The 20,098-nt window shown below is 48.0% G+C and overlaps 1 protein-coding gene across 1 annotated transcript; it reads left to right on the top strand.

Annotated features, from left to right (window-relative positions):
- The first annotated feature begins 1,685 nt into the window (after window positions 1-1,685).
- LOC115324928 lies at window positions 1,686-2,643 on the top strand. Its single transcript, XM_040211019.2, has 2 exons — window positions 1,686-2,379; window positions 2,477-2,643. Exons 1-2 carry the CDS (start codon window positions 1,686-1,688, stop codon window positions 2,641-2,643), a joined length of 861 nt encoding a protein of 286 aa, XP_040066953.2.
- Window positions 2,644-20,098: the final 17,455 nt, after the last annotated feature.

Below are 20,098 nucleotides of genomic sequence, written 5' to 3'. Positions count from 1 at the left end.
CCCGTTGGCATCTTGCCGGGGCGTGGTTGCTCGTCGTTCCGTCTAAATTCTTCTAGAGTCTTCCGGTAGGCCTGGTTTTGAAGTCTTTGTTGTTTTTGGCTAAGTATTTTGATCCAGGGCGGAAAGTTTGTCTCCTCCGCTGATTGCGACTCGTCATTACCGGGGGTATTACTGGTATGGACTTCGCCGTGCACCTCGTCCATATCCTCGAGTTTGGGCATGGTGTTTCCACCAGTCTCTTGATTTCCGATTGCCTGTTGTAATGTTGCAAACTAGCGCCATCTACGGGAGCGTGTAAATAAATGGGGCGGCTCGAGGAGCTTGGGGCGGCTCGAGGAGCTCGCTCAGAGATTGGCCCGAACGTTGACCCGACGACATGTCTCTTTGATCCGACCACCGGCCCGGCTCGCGTCATGGGGCCCCGTTGGGCAGCCCGGTGAGTTGCGCCCTTGCCGGCCACCCTCGTCCTTGACATGTAGCTGGACCAGGGGGGATCGTCGCGTGTACCCCCCCCCCCCCCCTAAAACATAACATAATTTTGGCGACGAGGTTATCTTTCTAAGTTTCGGTTGAGGTCGCTGTTCGGAAGGATAATTACTGGCATGGGCGCCCGGCGACTATCGCGGTCCTGATTCTTCTTTTTCTGGGTTGGTTCCCTGTGAACACAACGATTGTCAAGTGTTGTTCGCGGACGCGTTTTGCCGGGATTGGGCCCTCGCCAAGATGCCTTGTTCGAACGAACGAACGAACGAACGAAAACAAAATGGCAGTCATGGCGGCCGGCCTTCCCGATTCTTGCAACATGGCGGTTAACCCCTCGTTTTGAAGGAAGAAAAGGACGAAGTATTGAATTTCGGATTTTCGGATTTGTGACATTGCAAATCGAAATCTTTCGCTTGAAGGATTATGAATCCGACTCGATCGAACACCTAGGTCGTTATGTTCCAGCTGTTTTGTGGTTTGCATTTCCGACCGGTGTTCTCGTCTTCACTGCAGTACTATAGCCCGAAACTTCATTCTTTCGAGAACGTCTCTACATTATGAACTAGTGTGAGCAGGTTCCTGTTATCGTAAATAGTGTTTCGTGACGGGATTTCGTTCATCTAGTTGGGTTTTGAGGCAGTTGTGTCCCGCTCGTGCAAGCGTACTATTTACAGCTTTTGCACTTTGACGTAGACTTGAAAGACCATACAGAGGTTTACGCCTGAAAAGATTCGGTGTATTAATACAGTACGCCGCACAAGGCTACCCGAGTCTTTTACAGCCGTTTACCTACATTCACTTACGGACTTGTAGTCTTGTCTCTTTGAAATTCAACCTTGTCGGTTGTGACCGTGTCCACACGTTGTGAACGCGCGACGTACGTCACGCATGTCTTTTGCATAACGGTGTTATTGCTCACCATCGGTTTCGTCAGTCAACCTGGTGAGGTTCAACGTCGTTGATAATAAGTTGTCAACGGTCATTCGAAAGTGTGCTGCACGTGACAATCTCTCTGTACGTTGCGCACAAAAGCTCACGCGAGGTCATAATTCTTTTTGGTGTCCCGGACACGATTCCATCTTGGGTTGAAACTCGCCTTGAGTATACATGCTCCTACCTGGCATTTGAGCAATTTTTTTGTTTCTTTCGTCATCTTTGGAAACAGACTTTGAAATACTCCTTATCATACCTGCAGTTACATAATGGAAAACACACAACACATTACAGTCATACAGTCTGCGGCATTACCTCCACCTGCACCATTTCTTGCAGTCGCTGGATCGCCACCGCAGGCATGGCCCGCATGGAAGGAAACGTTCCTATCATTCTTAGGAGCGTCGGGTCTTGAGCAAGTAGAGCCCAGAAGAAAAAAACAGCTCTTGTTTTCGTTGCTGGGAGTCGAAGGGCAACGTGTAGTGGCTGCTTTTGGGTTAACAAATCTTCCTGCTACAGAGCTTCATGATGAATTTGACACGTTCATGACGGCGGTAGAAAAGCATTTTGTGTTCTCCGGCTCGCTCGCGCTGGAACGTAAGAAGTTACGCAGTCGCGTACAACAGCCCGGTGAAAGTGTCACCGAGTATCTCGCGGCACTGCGCCGTCAGTACGACCTTTGTGCATTCCAAGAGCAGTCAGACGAACGTATGTGTGACTTATTCCTCGATGGTTCGGACTCCCGTCGTGTCCAAGACCGAATCTTAAGAGAGTGTGTGGACACACAAGTGCCAACACTAGATCGTGCCGTACAGTTGGCCCTCCAGTTTGAGCAGTTAGCGCTTACATCTCAACAGTATCATCACTCTCGTCGAGCGGTGCCTGACGCCCCTAATTCCACTGCCCCGGTGCAGTATGTTGCGGTGCCCAACACCGAACGCGCACAAGTGACCAGTCACGAAAGTCGGCAATCTCCGGTCTTCCCGAGAGACGAACATTCAGCTATGCAGAGTGCAGGTTTTCCGGCATGGTCATATGAGCCGACCACGCCTGCACCAAGGTTCCATCGAGGACATCCTGCTTCAGCTCATGCATCTCGCCCATCGGGACGACAGAGTCACATGCAACGTCGTGACCTGCCTCCCGCGAGGTACGGACCACAGCCAAACACCTCCTGCTGGTTTTGTGGACGGGGGACCCACTCAAGAGAACATTGTCCTGCATTGAGCGCACAGTGTTACATGTGCTGTAAGATGGGACACTTTGCGATAGTTTGTCGCAGCCGTGCACCACCACCTGCCGCGGACGGTGATCGCCGTCGTCATCCAGCCTCAAGCCTAGGACGACGACAACTCTCCAGACGTTCATGGAGGCCTGATTCGTCAGCAGCAGCATCAGAGTACAACTACAACCTTACCACGGACGACACCCCAGTTCGGTCTCTGGAACCGCAGGCTGAGGATCACAGCCAATACAACCAGTTCATCGCAGATGTCAAGGTAAATGGAGTTCCTCTCAATCTCCTCATTGACACGGGATCGCATGTCTCCATTTTAAATGAGAAGATCTTCCAGCAAATTAACAGAGCTCGGAACATACGTCTACAGCGACCACGAAGACGTCTCATGCACTACATGCATCAGCCAATTCCATTATTAGGTTGTTTCCTTGCTCAAGTCAAGTTCAGAAATAGACAAGCGCCATTAGAGTTCTACGTTATTCGGGGCGGGAGATCACTACTTGGCATTGATGGAGTACGAGAATTGAAGATGACCATGTCAGGCGCGGAATTTGAATGTTCCTACGTTGATGCAGCTGTCCAAGGACCAGCAGCAAGTCACCCTGTGAGACCGGCCGACGACTCCCGGAGGACTCCGTTCACCGTGTCGTCTCAGCAGTCCAGTGGTTTCGGATCAAGTAAACTGTATGCCCCAGGCAACGAATCGTCTTCACTACAACCAGGTGTCCACTTCCGCTGGCAGAATTCAAGGGTACCAAGCGTTCATGGCGACGGACCATCGCGACCAGTACTTCCAACTATCAACGCTCCACGATTTTCATCTACAGGCACAGACGTCGTGGACATCGAGTCTACAGAGGTGAAACAACCAGTTGTCACCAGTTCAAAGTCTTCTTCAAACCCGCCAGCACGGGACACATCAAAGCTGCCTCCTGGGTTCACGGAGTTCGAGCACTTGTTCACGCCAGAACTTGGTCTGGTACGGAACCAGACGCATACTGTAAAAGTACGCCAGAACGTGTCTCCTCTACAGTCAAGACTACGTCGTCTGCCGATCACCCTACGTGACGCAGTTTCCGAAGAAATTTTCAAACTTGAATGTCAAGGAGTCATCGAGAGAATCAACGCCTCGGAATGGGTCTCACCAATCGTAGTAGATAAGAAAAAGGACGGCAGCATCAGGATGTGTGTCGACCTGCGTGCGCCCAACCAGGCCGTCGTCACAGACTCTTTCCCTTTGCCACACATCGATGAGCTCCTCAACTCTTTACAAGGAGCATCACACTTTTCCAAGCTGGACCTAGCATCCGCGTACCACCAGATCCGACTCGACCCGGTGAGTCGAGATCTAACTGCATTCATTACTCATGAAGGACTCTTTAGATTCAAGAGAGTATGTTTTGGTTTGGCATCCGCTCCTGCAGCGTTTCAGCAGATAATGTCAAAAATCCTCAAAGAATGTAAAGGAGTGCAGTTCTACTTGGATGACTATATAGTTTACGGATCCTCTCAGAAGGAGCATGATCATCACTTGCGAGAGGTGCTGTCAGCTATCTCCCGAGCGGGAATGAAGCTAAACAAGAAAGGTGTGTTCAATGTACGCGAGCTGTCATTTCTGGGCCATAGCCTGTCCATGGACGGGTTAGCACCCCTTCCATTAAAGGTAGACCACGTTCAGAATTTTGAAGCTCCCTCAGATGCAGCCAAGCTTAAAGCATTCCTAGGTCTCATCGAGTATTACAGCAAGTTCATTCCGCACTGTTCAATCATAGTCGAGCCTCTGCGACGCCTACTGCGAAAAGGCGTGCGTTTTGTCTGGTCCCCTGAAGCTCAGGCGAGTTTCGAGAGAGTTAAGGCGAGCATCCAGAATGCTCCCATCTTATCCATGTTCGATCCGTCCTAGCCAGTCGTAGTATCGACTGATGCCTCTAACTACGGTCTAGGCGCTGTACTTCAGCAACGAGCCGGGAGGCATCTTCAAACAGTTGCTTTCGCTTCCAGGTCGCTCACCGACGCTGAGCGTAGATATTCCACAGGTGAAAAAGAAGCCCTAGCTTGCCGATGGGCGTGTGAAAAATGGCACGTTTACCTATGGGGACGTCCATTCACCATTCGTACAGATCAGCAGGCGTTGGTGACGTTACTCTCTAACAAAGGCTCAGGAGTACGTCCGCTGCGTATCACCAGATGGGCATCTCGTTTGTTAAACTACAACTTCCGTATGGAGTATCAGAAAGGTGTTGATAATTTAGTAGCAGACGCCCTGTCTAGGCTTCCCAGTCCTGATACCGAGAACGGTATGTTTTTCGAAGAGGACGTAGTATCCCTAGTCATTGCTCCCTTGTCTCGAACAGATTTTCAGACAGCTACGGCCAGTGATCCAGTTCTGCCTGGTGTGATACGGTATACTATGTCGACATGGCCACCGGATAGTGCCAGTGTGCCAGATTTGCGTCCGTACTACAGTGTAAGAAATCAGCTATCAGTGCACAATGAGTTGTTGATGCAAGGCGAAAAGATTGTTGTCCCGCAAGCTCTCCGAGAAAACATTGTAGGTATGGCACATGAGACACATCAAGGAATCGTAAGAACCGCCAGCATCATCCGCGATCGTTATTGGTGGCCACGGATGGATGAACAGATCAAGCATAAAGTACAGCATTGCGCAGTCTGTAACGCGACAGACAGACCAGTCAAGGCAGCATCTGCTCCGCTCCAGCCAGTCCAGTTTCCAGATCAACCGTGGGATAAGATTGGGTTGGACATTGTAGGACCAATAGATAAAGCACCGCAGAGTCAGAGATTCTTCATAGTCCTCGTTGATTACCACTCTAAGTGGCCAGAAGTCCAGCATACTTCGACAGCCACATCAGCAACAGTGATCGAGTTTCTAAAAAAAAATTTTCGCTCGAGAAGGACTTCCTCGCGAGATCGTCACAGACAATGGTGTACAGTTTGTCTCCAGAGAATGTGAAGAGTTTTTAAAACAGCATGGCATTAAACATCTCAAGTCGTCATTGTACCATCCACAGTCAAACGGCCAAGTGGAAAGGTTTAAAAGAGTTCTAAAGTCTTGTCTGCAACTTGCTACAGTTCAACACCAACCTCTTCCTGAAGCGGTTCAAGAATACTTAGAAGCATACAGACGCACGACACATCCAGCTACAGGGCGAGCCCCTTCAGTTTTGTTGCATGGTAGAATACATAGATCAAGAATGGATATCCAAGGTGTACCGACACCACAAGTGACAGAAAAGCATAGGAATCAAGCACAACTCCATGAGCGAGTTGAGAAGTATCAGTTCAAAATGAAACGATATGCAGACACTAGAAGAGCGGCTAAAGCACCGAGATTTTCAGTTGGACAGTCAGTCCGAATTTTTCGTCCGTTGCATCAGACTAAGCTCCATAGCACGTATACAGAACCGCAAGTTATTGAAGAGCAAGTTGGTCCAGCAACGTACCGTATGCAAGATGGCCGAAAATGGAATGCGAAAAAGAAACTTACGGCGGTACCTTCACAGTTGCAGAGGAGTTCGTTACAAGCAAGCGCAACCACAAATACAAGTCGTTCGCCACAATAATATTTTGATGACGATGATAACGATTCAGTTACTGACAAGATAACTGCCTTTTATGCGTATGAAGTCTAAAGTTTTCACAGCATCGCCTTGCAAGGACGCTGTTTGTGAGAGTCCAGCGACTACGACTACAAAGGAGTCAACGGTCCCTCCCGCTGCCCAGCCGGAGCCCGTCGTGACTTCATCAGCCCAGTGCTTTCAGCCACCGGATGCAAGCACGCCGGTTGCAACGCGTCCAGCGACGCCAGAATCGACGCCTCTTCTAGAGCCACCTGACGGTGAAGTGAGTGAGTCAATGGTGCTTGTAGATCCCTCAGCAGTGACAGAGTCCGTCGGGATCACAGAGTTCCCTGTAGCGACCACAGTGCCTTCTCTATCGGTTACGGAACAAGACACTTATGTACCTGATGACCGATCACAAACGGACAATCAAGTAACAAGCTCCACCACAAGACGTTCCACAAGGCAAAGACGCTTGCCCGAGAAACTTAAAGACTATGTACTTTCCTTTGTTCATGGTACGTCACATAGTACGTCTAGCGAGATTTTGATGTTTAATTAAGACTTATAAGCATAATTAGATAAAAGTGCCTAACGGAAGTGTGAACGTTTTCAGAAACTGTAGAGGTCTGTTTTTTCCCTTCGGAAGACTGTAACGCAAGTCAAAGATTGTATTCTGGAAAGAGCATAACGTGCCGTTACAGGCGTTTTCAGAATTTGATTCTCAATGTGATACCGCAAATAAGTTCTTTTGTTAAATTTTTTTTCCAACAGACATGCAGTGTAAAACGGACATGTGTTGCGAAGAGTTCTTGTAGCTTCTCGAAATATTACGTCACTGTTAGTGTTACAGTGTATAGCCTAATGTTCGTCCAGAATACTGTCCAGTCAGTTAAGCAAAGAGTGTCTACGTCATGCTCTGGGTAGACTAACGTAACTCACAACTAACCATTGTTCTGAGCATAACTTAAGAACGACTACGTTGAGACTTTTTTTGAAGGAAAGGAGGAAAGGATCAGGAAGTGAAAAGTTCAACTTTCTAAGCAGTGTTCTCCTAACATTTTCAATTCATGGAAGGGAGAAATGTAGTGTTAGCGTATCTTCCATGTACAGCGTTTCAGTTGGCTTCACAAGCGGTAGCATGTTTTCCTCTGTCATTTTATGGGGAGGAGAAATGTAGTGTTGCAAACTAGCGCCATCTACGGGAGCGTGTAAATAAATGGGGCGGCTCGAGGAGCTTGGGGCGGCTCGAGGAGCTCGCTCAGAGATTGGCCCGAACGTTGACCCGACGACATGTCTCTTTGATCCGACCACCGGCCCGGCTCGCGTCATGGGGCCCCGTTGGGCAGCCCGGTGAGTTGCGCCCTTGCCGGCCACCCTCGTCCTTGACATGTAGCTCGACCAGGGGGGATCGTCGCGTGCACCCCCCCCCCCCCCCCTAAAACATAACACCTGTCCAGTCGGCTCCATGCTTGGGTAGCCCGGGGGGTGGGGGAGGGACCCCCGGACGCCCACTCGACGGCGAAGAGCGCCGCCGGCGCGCCGGTGAAGTAGGCTTCGCTAGGTCTAGCTACTTTTCCCCTCGTTCTGGTGGTTTTGGTCAAAACTGGTGAAAATTTGACTCACCCAGTCAAAGGTTGCTTCGGGGGGTCCGCAGCGGTGAGGACTTTCGAAGGAAGTAGTTTTTGTCCGGTCCTCCGGGTATCTGCCCCTTCGTCAGGGGAAGACGCAAATACTCTTCAACATTGCAGCACTTCGTGGTTTTCTTATATTACTTAAACGAAACGTCTTACCTTCTGAGATCTGTAAATATTGTTTTCGCTGTGGAAGCAGCAAGCTTCTGGTAGTACATTTTTTGCTTCCTTGCTCTCATTGTTGAGATGAACCTCAGCGTTTTATGTTGTCGTTGCCGCGGTTCTATAGACATCCGATGCTAAGACCTATATTGGCTAGCTTATTAGTGAGTTTGTCGCTCGTGGCGATTGGTCAAGTGCCACGCGTGACGTGTCACAAACTCTATCAAGATGTTGACGTTCACCTCAAAAAGACGGGGCCGACTGAACGTGACCATCTGCGGCTCTCGCGAATGCTTGATGACCTCATTGGGGAGCCAAATAACACTTTAATAGTTTGTCTGCCCAGCGATGTACACCACGGATACCAGGCTACGACCCGCCGGGTCCAACCACGAACCGTTAGAAACCACGTGGTATTTTGGTCAGTCCCGCGTATCCACGAAGCAGAAATGCATAATCTATCGAGGCGCCATCACACGCGACTTTATTTGCTAATGTCTAGGTCTGGTTGACGATGCCAGCGCCATATCTCTTGTTCCAAAATCACGCTAAGTGAGGCTAGGGTTTCACCTTAAAAGATACTGGAAGATATAGATCGCCTTAAAGACTGGGCTATGCAGCGTTCGAGTATACTTGTTGTTAGGTGTGTACCATTCAAGCTGAATCTTGTTTTATGGTACCTTCAGGCTCTTTGGGGAGACGGGAGCGTGTTACTGTTTCGAGGATTTCCGTATGGTTCTTCTTATGAACACTACACGCAGCAATGCGTTTTTTTTTTTGTTTCTCCCGTCTTCTGAGGCAGGTTTCGCCCACGGCAGATCCGGCAGATCCAAAAACCGCTGGTCATTGTCGCGAGAACAAATTGTCACGTAAGACAAATACGGGATACCGTCGCAAAAGCCGGTTCCCCTCCTGAAGCTGGTGAAAGGAAACCAAAAATTTCGTTCACCACAAAATTGAACTTGCGCAAGCGTGCACGACGGCACGAAGGGATTGAGAAAGCCCGGGAGCGATGCGGGTTAAGGAAAAACCGGAAGCAACCCGCGGAGGCAGAAGTAACAGGCGCGCAACAACGCTCCCGAACCGACGACGCTCCCCCCAGTGTTAGGGGGCGGAAAAAGAGTTTTGGAAACCGTGCTCGCAAAAGAAAAAACATATAAAAAAACAAAATAAACATCGACGAATAGGGAACGAATTCGAGAAGGAAGGCGCAAAGAAGAAGACGGGAGAAGCGAGCACGGAATGTAGGGAGGAGTGAACGAACGCGTGGGTGCACGACCAGAAAGAGGAGGACCGACTGCATAGGGTTTGTAAAGGACGTTGCGCTGAGGCGGGAAGCCCGTCGAGTAGCGGAATATCATAGTGGGTCGAAGCTGTTTCGTGTTCGAAGCGGGCAGGCGTGATTAAGAGAGCCGAGCGGAGCGAGCGACGCCCGCCTGCGTGCGGCCTGCTCTTGGGCTTCCCGGGCGAGTGTGCGTGCATGGTGCGCGATGCGGGGCACATTTGGCGCCAGGCGGGCAGAAGATAAATTGATTGATGGCGATGGAGACCAGGACAGGCACTACACAAATACCGGACGGAGGTTGAAGCGGGACACGGAGGGAACCCCGGAGGTATCGAGGACGGAATGAACCGGGGGGATTGAACCGGCGGAGGAGGGAAGTTAAATTGAGACGGGAGAGCGGGTGCGCTGTAGGCGTGCGAACACCGCCGTTGATATAGAGACAGCGAACCGAATCAAGTATTAAACAGCGAGGGAAGAGGGGACGCCAAACACCTCACACATGATTTCCCAAAGAAAGTTTTGGGAATGATCCCGCAGATGAAAGCGGGCTCCAAATTTTGTGAGAATGATTCCAGCGAGTTTGTGAACTGTGGACGTACTTCACATATTTGCGAAGATTAATATAAATCTAGGTCTATAAATTAAGTTCGGAAAATGATGGCAACGAAATCTAATTTTCGACATAAAAAAGAGAACAAAAAACATCGCCTTTGCATATAGATACTGCCGCCTAATATGTTTAAGGTTTTTGTCTTATCTGTATTTTTTAACTTCAAAAATGAAGATCAGACTTTTTTTCAAACAGGTATTGCCCTAGAAGTCCACGCATAACTGTGAGCAGGAAACCTGACTGCCGACATGTCTGTGCTCATCTAAGCTAGCAAGTGACACTGCAAACCTGCCTAGACACGTTTCTACTGTTTACAAAAATCACAGTCCACACGTACTAAATCACAGTCCAGCGAGCCAGAAAGTGCACGTGAATAACACGCAAACTCAGCAATGAACGCGCTTTCATACGCTTTATGTAAAGGTGTATACACCTTTCCAAAAAAACGGTCCTAGGCCGCCGCCGTGTTGCTGATGTTGATGCGGCTGCTTCGACTCTCGCGCCCTCTATCAGCTAGAAAGTTTCTGCCACTTTCATGAACTGTGAAAACCCGCTCAGAGCGATTCTCTAGGTTCTACGGTCTTTCATTCAACGTCTTTTGGCCCCTCTTGAAAGTTTTTACTCAATATTTTTTAAGCGTGCTGCGTACCCTTTCTGTGTTATCTTCCACTGTGAGAGATAGGGCTGGTAAGTGCCTGCCATTAAACTTTTTCTGCTCAACATTCACGGCAAACGTGGGATGGGAAGCACGTCGAACGGCCTGCGACGACATTTAGCGAACAATGACAATTGTTTCCTCCCCTCCCTCCCCCTTCCCAGAGATAATCCGCGTAGAGTCCTCAAAAATAGTTTTCCGGGTTGGGGTGGGAAACGGGCCAGTCGTGCTCGTTGCTTTGAGTTAGTGCTGTTGTGAAAAAAGGAAGCTCTCCCGAAATCGAAGTCATCTTGAATTCCGTCCCATCGTCAGGATGTGACTCGTCGAGTGTGACTGTTATTTGAGATCTCTCTGAAATAAATTCTTTTCAGATAACGCTGCATTGTGTCGGCTGCTCCACGGAGGCGTGAGAGGGCATCGGCATTCATTTTCTTTTTCTCTGACTAGTGCTTCACGGTGGCGTTGTATTCCTGTAGCAAAATACTCCATTGGACCAGTCTGCCGTTAGGAATTTTGGCATTCATTAGCCACGTCAGACTAGTCTGATCCGTGAATATTGTAAAATGGCTACAAAAGACGTACGGTCGAATGTGTTTGCATGCATACATGACTGCTAAACGTTCCTGCTCCACAGTCAAGTAGTTCTGTTCCGCTCAATTCAGGTGTCGACTAACGTACGCCACAAACCTCTCCATGTCCTCCTTCTGGACAAGAACCGCGCCGATTTTATAGCCACATGTATCAATATGCACCACAGTTGAAAGGTCTGGATCAAAGTTACACTGAACAGGGGCTCTATTCAGGCGTTTCTTAAGAGCTTAAAATTCCCGATCACTGAAGTTAGTTCAGTAGAAGACGAGTTGTGTTCGGGTGATTTTGGTGAGGGCTAGCGATGTCAGCAAAGATCTGTATGAATTGTCTGAAGCAGTTACACAAGCCGAACATTCTTTGTACGCCGCACTTCGATATTTGAATCCAAAAGACTCCCACCGCCCTCACCTACTCTGGACCCGGCTCGACTGTCCCTCCTTTAATTTCATAGCCCAGGTAATGTATTTCCTTGGCGCCAACCGTACATTTGGAGGGCTGTAAACGCAGATTGACCTCGTTGGGAGCACTGTACACATCTTGAGGATCGCGCAGGGGCTTCAGGATAATCTTGGAGTAAACCACAATGTCGTCCAGGTAGGCGAGACATATTTTCCGCAGCATAGTTGACAGAACCTTGTTGATCATGCGCTGGAATGTGGCTTGAGCATTGCAGAGCCCAAATGCGAGGACATGGAACTCATACAAGCCCGAACCGCAAGACACCGCTGTCTTCTTTTTATCTCTTTCTTAGATGGACAACTGCCAATATCCTCTGGCCAAGTCCAGTGTCGTGGTGTACTTCTCCCCTTCTAGGGCATCTACAGTGTCGTTGATTCTAGGTAATGGATGTACTCATTTTTTCGCTACATCGTTAACAAGACGAAAATCTAAACAGAAATTTCAATGCGTCATTTTTATTTTTGACGAAGACTATTGGCGATGACCTTGGACTCAATGATTCGTGTATTACGCCGTTCTCGAGCATCGCGTACACCTGGTTTTGGGTAAAAGTGCGCTCGTACAAGAGGTGCCAATAGGGGTTCTGTCCAAGCGGGGTAGCTCTGCCGGTATCGATACTGTGAGTCAATATTTGAGTTCGGCCAGTCGGAGTACCCGGAGAGGCGAAAATGTTACTATAATCGTGGACAAGACCTTCCTGGCATCCCCTTTCACTTGACCCAAGCTATGCTCCAAATAAAACGTCTCCTTTGGTTCCCTGCCTCTCCGCGGACAGTGGAGCGGCGACGCTTAACTAGTTTCCGACTTTTGTACCTTTGGAGATAAAAGGTCAGCTATGCCGGAATCAGCCCTACACACGTATTCAATGCCCATGTAAACTTCGGTGACGGTACGAGAAATCACTGGTCGCTGTTTGGAGGGATTAGCAGTTGTGGGTTCAAAAATGGCTACACCGTCAAGGTCTCTCTTTACTAAAAGAAATACTTCAGAGCGTGGCGGCATGCGAACCTCCTCGCAGCTGTACACGCGTGCGTTTTCTTTTGTGGCAGGTTCGTTACCCCTCAGTTAAAACTTCCGACCAAGTACGGGAATGCACTTTTTAATAAAATCAAGCTCCACGCTCGCATCTTCACAAAATACAACGCCGCACAGCGCATCGTAGTCAAACCCTTCGATCATAAGAAAATATTCTAAAGTGTCTTTGTTCCAACTGTGATTTCCCAGTCAACTTCGCCCCGTGGCACAATCACAGCACCGCTGACTACCCTCATATTTATGCTAGAGGCTACTGCACTCTGAAAGGGAGTTGAGTGTCTTCAGAAACTTTTCCGAAATCACGTTTGCCTCTGACCCGGAGTTGAAAATAAAAAAAAATGTCTGCCCACCATGCACGATCTTTTGGCAGCGTAGCCACATGACGCCTTGTGGACGTCGTGAACAGCTGGCCACCCTTTGTGTCGTCGGGTGGTGACCTCAAACCCGGACAGGGCAGTTTCCCGACAAGATCATGGCGTCTTGGGCAGCTTCTCTGGATGTGCCCTACGTACTCGTCCGCATTTGAAACAAATAGGCTGTCCGTTTGCGGCACGCGTCGTCCGCGCAGGGAAGGTAGGCCTCCCGCCATTCGCCGCAAGGGGTCAGAAAATGTTCTTAAAAAAAAAAAAGAATAAATAAAAACGGTAATTTTTTTATTGTAGTTAGGGCACGGACAACATCCGCCGGTGACGCAGACGTTGGAGGCTGGAACAGAGCGGGGTTTGTTACCGCCTGCGAAGCTGCCCCGTGGAGGTCCGATGGAGCTTGGTGGCCGCGTTTTGCTAGGCTAGCGTATTGCGGCGTGGGGATGTTGAATCATGGTAAGCGGTACGATGACATGGCCCACATGTTGAGTTGAGCCATTTGGCTTGCTTGGGTCAAATACTGCAGCGCGTTAAGGATGTCCGCTATCATGGGCGTACCAACCGGGGGGGGGGGGGGGGGGGGGGAGGCGCTTCCCCCCCTCCCCCTCCTCTGATTCTCAGAGCAAGGCATATGTTTTGGCCTCCTCCCTCCCCTTCCCCTTGAAACAGCCGTCACTGGGCAGGGCAAGCACTGGCCAGCGACGCCCAAGGAATACCAAGGCCACCCCCCCCCCTCCCCCGGGAGGGGAAAAACAAGTTGGAACGCCACTGTCCGCCGTGGTCTGCGGGTTTACTAGGACAACACGTTCCAGCATTTCCGGCCTCGTGCCACGGGTAAGCTGTTGGAGCTTTTCCTCCGTCATGTTATAGTTCATCCGAGAGCAGAGTTGCAGCAATTCGTAGTAGTACTGCTCAGGTAGCTCCAACGGCAGCTGGAAGCGCTGGCTGAGACGCATGTGGGCCCACTCTCGTGTACTATACGGTTCCCGAAAGTTTAGCTGTTGATTTTGCCATGAATCAAAACTACTAAGACAAAACGAATTGAACTTACTATTTTATTTTTTCCAGCATGCACCACTCACACACATTCTCTTGCACACAGGGCTGTCCTTGGCTCTTTCTTCCATGCCGTTTTCGCCAGCACATCTGGATGGCTAAGATGATGGCTTGGGCAAGTTGGTATTGCGTGATAAAACCTAAAATGCATAAAAAACACGAGCAGTTATTTATGAAAAAACTTAATATAATAAAATCACAGCTACAACGGTAAACGAGGAAGTTCTGTAGTGTCCGGCCTGATAATCAGTCAATCACTTGGCTACCCTCCCGCGTTCAATCTGCTTTCCCCTACTTGTGGGCAACATAATAGCAGTCAAACCCGATTATATGAAACTCGCAAAAAAACGACTACCACTTTGATATAACGGGAAATTTTATATAAAAGTTTGAATGAAGTTTACAACGAACAAGCACGCCACATTTAGAAAAGTAGTTTACTCTCAAAGGGGCATCTGTACGTCATTAGGGACGCTCACCGCAGCTATTTAGTGGCCACTTCTTCGTTCACCGGCTCACCCTCTCCCTCCGTAGAAGATATTTTTCTTTTTTTTTCTTCTGTACGGTCGATGCGGCCGCCCAAAAGAAAAAAAATTACACCATCTTCCCGAGGGGAACCATGGGGTGATGCGGAGCATCGCGGAGTTTCCAACAACCAGCAGAACCTGAGGTTCGGGACCGGAGTTTCCTCACGGTCCCGAACCTCAGGTTCTGCTGCTCGACGTTCACGAACCAACGTGGCTTCCCGTTCTCGAAGGTCGGGTTCCGCCGCTCGCTTCGTACGTTTACGTTGAACTTCACGGTCCCGAACCTCAGGTTCTGCTGCTCGACGTTCTCGAACGGCCGCTGCTTCACGTTGTCGTAGTTCAGCATCCGCCGCTCGACGTTGACGAATGGACGCCGCTTCTCGTTGCCGTAGTTCAGGGTCTGCCGCTCGCTTCAAGCGTTTGCGCTCAGCATCGCGTGCCCTTCGCTGCGCAGCTTTGTCTTCAGTGGACGTAGCGTTGCTGTTAGTTTGTGGGGTGGTGCTGACGCTTGCTTGCGCCAACCCACTAACTGACGGGACTGTTGCTTCCATCACACTTCATCGGAAGAACGGAGTGAAGTGGAGTCAACAGCGGTGAACTGAACGCGCGCAGCGCGCTACCGCTGCTTATATTCACACTTGAAGGAGAGGAGACTAGAGGAGGAGAGTTGCTCATGCGCGCGCGGTGTGAGTAGAAGCGAACGCACGCGAAGTGCACGCAGCTGGTAGAGAGAGAGAGAGCGGAGAGAGTAACGCGCAGCTGTTGGAGAGAGGAAAAGAGGAGAGTTGCGCATGCGTAGTGTGAGTGCGGACTACAACGCCGACGCCGCGGGACATAGACCCGAGCAAGAGATGCTCCGCATCTAAAAGAAAAAAAGCCAGCTTTCTGTGCAACCTGGCTTTCCCCCAAGGATGTTCCTCCGTGGGGAAAGCCAGCTTGCAGAGCTAAACGGTGCTCTTGGCAGTTCGATCTATCGAGAGATGCTGCAAGTTTCGTTCGATCGAACCGCATTTTTCGCTATGCATTTATATTGCAGCGACTAGTCCGTCCACAAATAGTTCGAATTAACCGTGTTCGATATTATTAGGTATGACTGTAGATCGAACCTCGTGGCCTCGCTCCCCGTGCGCAAACCAAGCGCTGTGCCCCACGCGACAGTTCTCCTGCTCTGCCCGCATTCACCATGTTTGACCTCATAGTGCCTCTGACTGTACATGTGTGCTGCACAAGGCAAAATCAACAATAGTTTCATAAAAATATCTCAAATCGTAGTAAATAATAACTCACGCTATACACACATTATGTGCCCAGCTAAGCACAGCTCAGCCACAACATATCCTATGCCCTTCCAGGTTGATCAGAAACACCCACCTGTCATAGCGTCGATTGTTTCGTGTGTTAGGGGCTTCTCGCCCACTGCACCCTTTTAGAGGAGACACCTGCAGGCTTGCCCTGACACACTCCTATCGAAAAGCTCCGCAGGCTCCCATAGTGATCGGCTCACCATTCTGAGAAAGCGGCCAGGGGTGGCTCTCTTTTCCACGGCGTGTGTAAATGCTGCCTCTCGCATTTCATGTCATGCCCAAGATGAATCTGCTGTGAGTAACATTGTCAAGCAGATGCCAAAAATCTGGAGAAATAGAGGGAACACAAATAGGCTCTCCACTTTCGTCTGCGATCATGTTCCTGGTTTGTTTTACTCATATGCTGAATTGTACTTCTACATTCGGCCGGGTTCAGTGGCGCCATCTGTACGTCTGAGATTCACTATTTTTTATCAGATTTTAATTAGTCAAATAAGCTGCACAGGATTGTAACTCTAAATTGTTGGGATGCTTAGAGCACACAGAATGTGTTACGGCCATAAAAAGGCCATCTTAGAAAGCTCCCGAGTGCTTCCTTAAGAGAAGGACTTTCAGATTTGGAATATGCATTAAGAAAGGTGATACATTATTGATGTACACATCAAATACTAATAATGAGATACAAAAATTGTTCCATGTGCTTTTCACATACATGATATTGTAGGTACCCTTTAAAGAACCATTTGACAATTTCTTTAATTCAAAATCATAAAGTACAAAGGAAGTATACTGCAGTGCACTCCCATGTTTTGTACAAATATGTGCAGTCTCGGGAAGCCGAGCGATGGAAAAAAAAACTTTGGCTCCACTTCATGACAAGACATGAAAACGAAAACATGAATGAGTGCGCCATCACCATAGCTCACTACCTTCCCTTTCTGTGTTCAGAAATAGGCATCAATATGCCTCACCTCTGTCTTGTTTGCTAGTCTATACTAGCGAAGCGGGCTAGCTTACTAATTCCGGGATAGGTATTATTGGCACTGCTAAACAATAATTTGTGGGACACGGCTGTCAGATAGCACTGTAGTCACTCTCATTCGCATGTGCACTTTTTCGAAGATAGTTCATCTTCTCGTCCTATGGCGGACATAAAGTGTATTTCTTTTAATTCTATTTTTAGTAGGAAAATAGGCATCGAACAAGCATAATTTTTGGCTATTTAGGTACCTTAGAACACGTCGAACGAGTTATCACCAAGAACAGACGATCTCAGAAACGCCTTTAGTCCACCTATAAGCCAGTACCTGTGTTTGTCTTTTTGTATGCCTGCCGGTTTGTGTCCTCGTCTTTTGTGTCATTAGCCTGTTCTCCAGAATAAACCAATGAAGTGGAAACAATAGACAAAGTGCCTTGTAGGCCCAAATACGTACTTCACCGTGCCGGGCAAAAAGAGGAGACCAAGAGAAGGCCACAGGCTCACCAGGTGGAGCAGCCACAGCAGCACCTAGGAGAGCAAATGGAAGGTTAGACAGGAGTAACATCAAGATCTTGATTCGTTTATACGTTTAGGACATACTGTCGCTTTAATAAAGAAAACGTTAGCCACACCACATAATCTCAAATGACGTGCAATGCAGTATAAATAAAGCACAATATTCTTTCACAACATCAATCTAGCCCCATGCTAAAGAGCTATGTTAGTCAAATCATTCAACCCCATGTCTTTGTTGTAGTAATTGAAGGAAGCATGAATATGCCCAAACCAAATGTACGCTACAGTTACTAATAGGGTGAGATTTCAGTGATGCACCATAAAACAAGTGAAAGCGACTGGCTGGTTTTCACACTATCAGCCAATCACTTTCACTTGTTTTATAATTTGTGAGGACACAAAATTGTGGAGGTAGTGTCAGCTCTTCCTTGCGGCACTTATAGTTGGGTGACACGAGGGTGCCGTGGTCACTATACCATTAAATGACCTTTCATGGACAACACATATCACTAGACTCAAAGCTGACCTATCTCGAGTGACTGGGTGTATTTTTAAAATACAACATTTACTGCCTACTAGGCTTAAACAGATGTTGTACTACTCACTTTTTTACTCCAAAATGAGCTATGGCATTATGGTCTGGGGTACAACGAATGGTAGAAGCTACAATAAATTAATCCTACTACAGAAGATTTACGTAAATGCGAATATTATTAAGGGGATAGAAGGAATCTACGCACACAGCCACTATTTATCAAATATAATATGCTGAAGGCAGACCAGATCTATTATTTGAAACTCTTCCAATGGATACGGGTAAACAAACTTCACACCGCATCAACAAATAGTTTGAATCCATATACTTTACGAGATCCTAAGCGGAAGATGCCAGTCATAGGGACGAAGTACGGTCGGCAAGCCTTAAATTATTAGATAACTAGAACTTTAAACAGAACAGATATAGACATAGATTTTGATCAAGCATTACATACTTTCAAAAAACATCGCAGAAAGATTCTGGTGTTAAATGACATTACATTTTCAATTGTATAATATGCTCTCCAGTTTAGGATGTGTCCATCATATAGTTTATTCGAACTAATGTCCTTTTCGTGAACTGTTCATTTTGTTCATTTTTTAATAGAATTGACTTTTTTTAAAAGTAATGCCTAGAGAGTTTGACTGCAATGATTTTGTGCATTTTTGTATATCTCGTAACAGTGGCGTGACTGATGTTCTGTACGTCTAGTGTTGCTTTATATTTGTTCCATAGTTGTTCCAGTGTTATTTCATATTTGTTCCATAGTAGCTTTTTATTTGTTCAATAGTTGTTTCTTATTTTGTAGACTATATATATTGTGTTGCTGAACTGTAAGGGGTGGGGGGGGGGGGGCAGAGGCTCCGTCAGGCACCATGCTTTTACCTATGCAAAGGCATGGTGCCTGGCATGTTTTTATGAACGTACGCTGAAAAGATCCGCGAACAGATAAAGGAAAAAAAGAGGCATACTGCTTATGATGTTGCCACAGCCAGGCCCTTTATGCACTAAATAAATGAAGACTACCTTTCGAAATCAAGCCTTTAAGGTAGTATTTATTCACGTGCGATACTGGCAACCTCACCAACTCTTGTCGTTGCAACTACTCGCATGTCAAGAAAGCAATGACTATCTCGTGCTATGCTGCATAAAGAAGTCATGTAATGAAATCGTCCTGCAAGTACATAATTAGATGCGGGACCACCAGCAGTGCCACCCTGTCAGTAAATTATTTCTACTTTTATACACATCAAAACAGGTTATATTTTGCAACATACAGTCAGGGGTGCCTTGGGCAACGACACTGCGTGTGTGTGCGAGGGGGGGGGGGGGGCAGGCAAACACAGCAGAATTTCGATAATATGAATCTCCCCACTCCACTCCACCCCGTTCCCTCATTGAAAGTTACCGAAATATTTACCGGCAATGCAGTTTGGCACTGCACGTTGTGCCATCTAGCGGCTGCAAAATAAAGCACTGGGTGGGCCAGGATGGCCAAGATCGAGAGGACTGCAGGTGGGCGCATTTAAGAAACCATATGTGAATGTGGTATTTTGGATCGGCGTGAGCCTTGCTGGGGACAGTTTTTCTTGAAAGTAAGTCCCGGCATCACGTCTCTATGACCTCACCAGGCTCCTGTGACATCTCGCCTACTCCTAGAGTTCCCCCCAAAAAATAAACGTCGCTACTGTTGCATGAAAGACTGCCACAGTCACGAAGGTGACTCAAGCGTCAAACTATAGCGATTCCCTTCGAGATCTTGGGAAGCGACACGGCGACAGAAGTGGATTACTGCAGTGTGATGCATCAAATAAGTGAATTCAACAGAAATTGGTGAAGTAAACGAAAATAGATGTGCAGGCTTGGAAAGCGGTCCGACGAACTCGTTTTGCAGACTACTCGGCAAAATAGCAAATTTATACAAGTTGTTTTACGAGTCACCTAAACAGCCACAAAGAGAAACAAAGAGAAATACGATAAAAACAATCGGGCCGATTGTTGCTTTGTTGTGCCGTCGAGAATCAGGCGATCAGGCCTTCAAGAAGACATTCATATTAAAAATAGCGCAAAAGAGACGGGACAAAAAGACGAAGAAGCACACAGGACAAACGCCTTCAAGAAGCGAAAGGCCCGTTGGCCCATTCC

The sequence above is a fragment of the Ixodes scapularis genome, unplaced genomic scaffold (genome assembly GCF_016920785.2).
Source record: "Ixodes scapularis isolate PalLabHiFi unplaced genomic scaffold, ASM1692078v2 PGA_scaffold0__279_contigs__length_252992795, whole genome shotgun sequence".
Lineage (NCBI taxonomy): Eukaryota > Metazoa > Arthropoda > Arachnida > Ixodida > Ixodidae > Ixodes > Ixodes scapularis.
The sequence above is the reverse complement of the archived record's forward strand: the minus strand, read 5'-3'. Positions and strand labels throughout refer to the sequence as shown.

Coding starts and splice junctions, on each gene's coding strand:
- LOC115324928 (XM_040211019.2), top strand. CDS start 1,686: ATGGAAAACACACAACACATTACAGTCATACAGTCTGCGGCATTACCT. Junction 2,380..2,476: donor ACAAGTGACCAGTCACGAAA/GTCGGCAATCTC, acceptor GCCTGCACCAAG/GTTCCATCGAGGACATCCTG.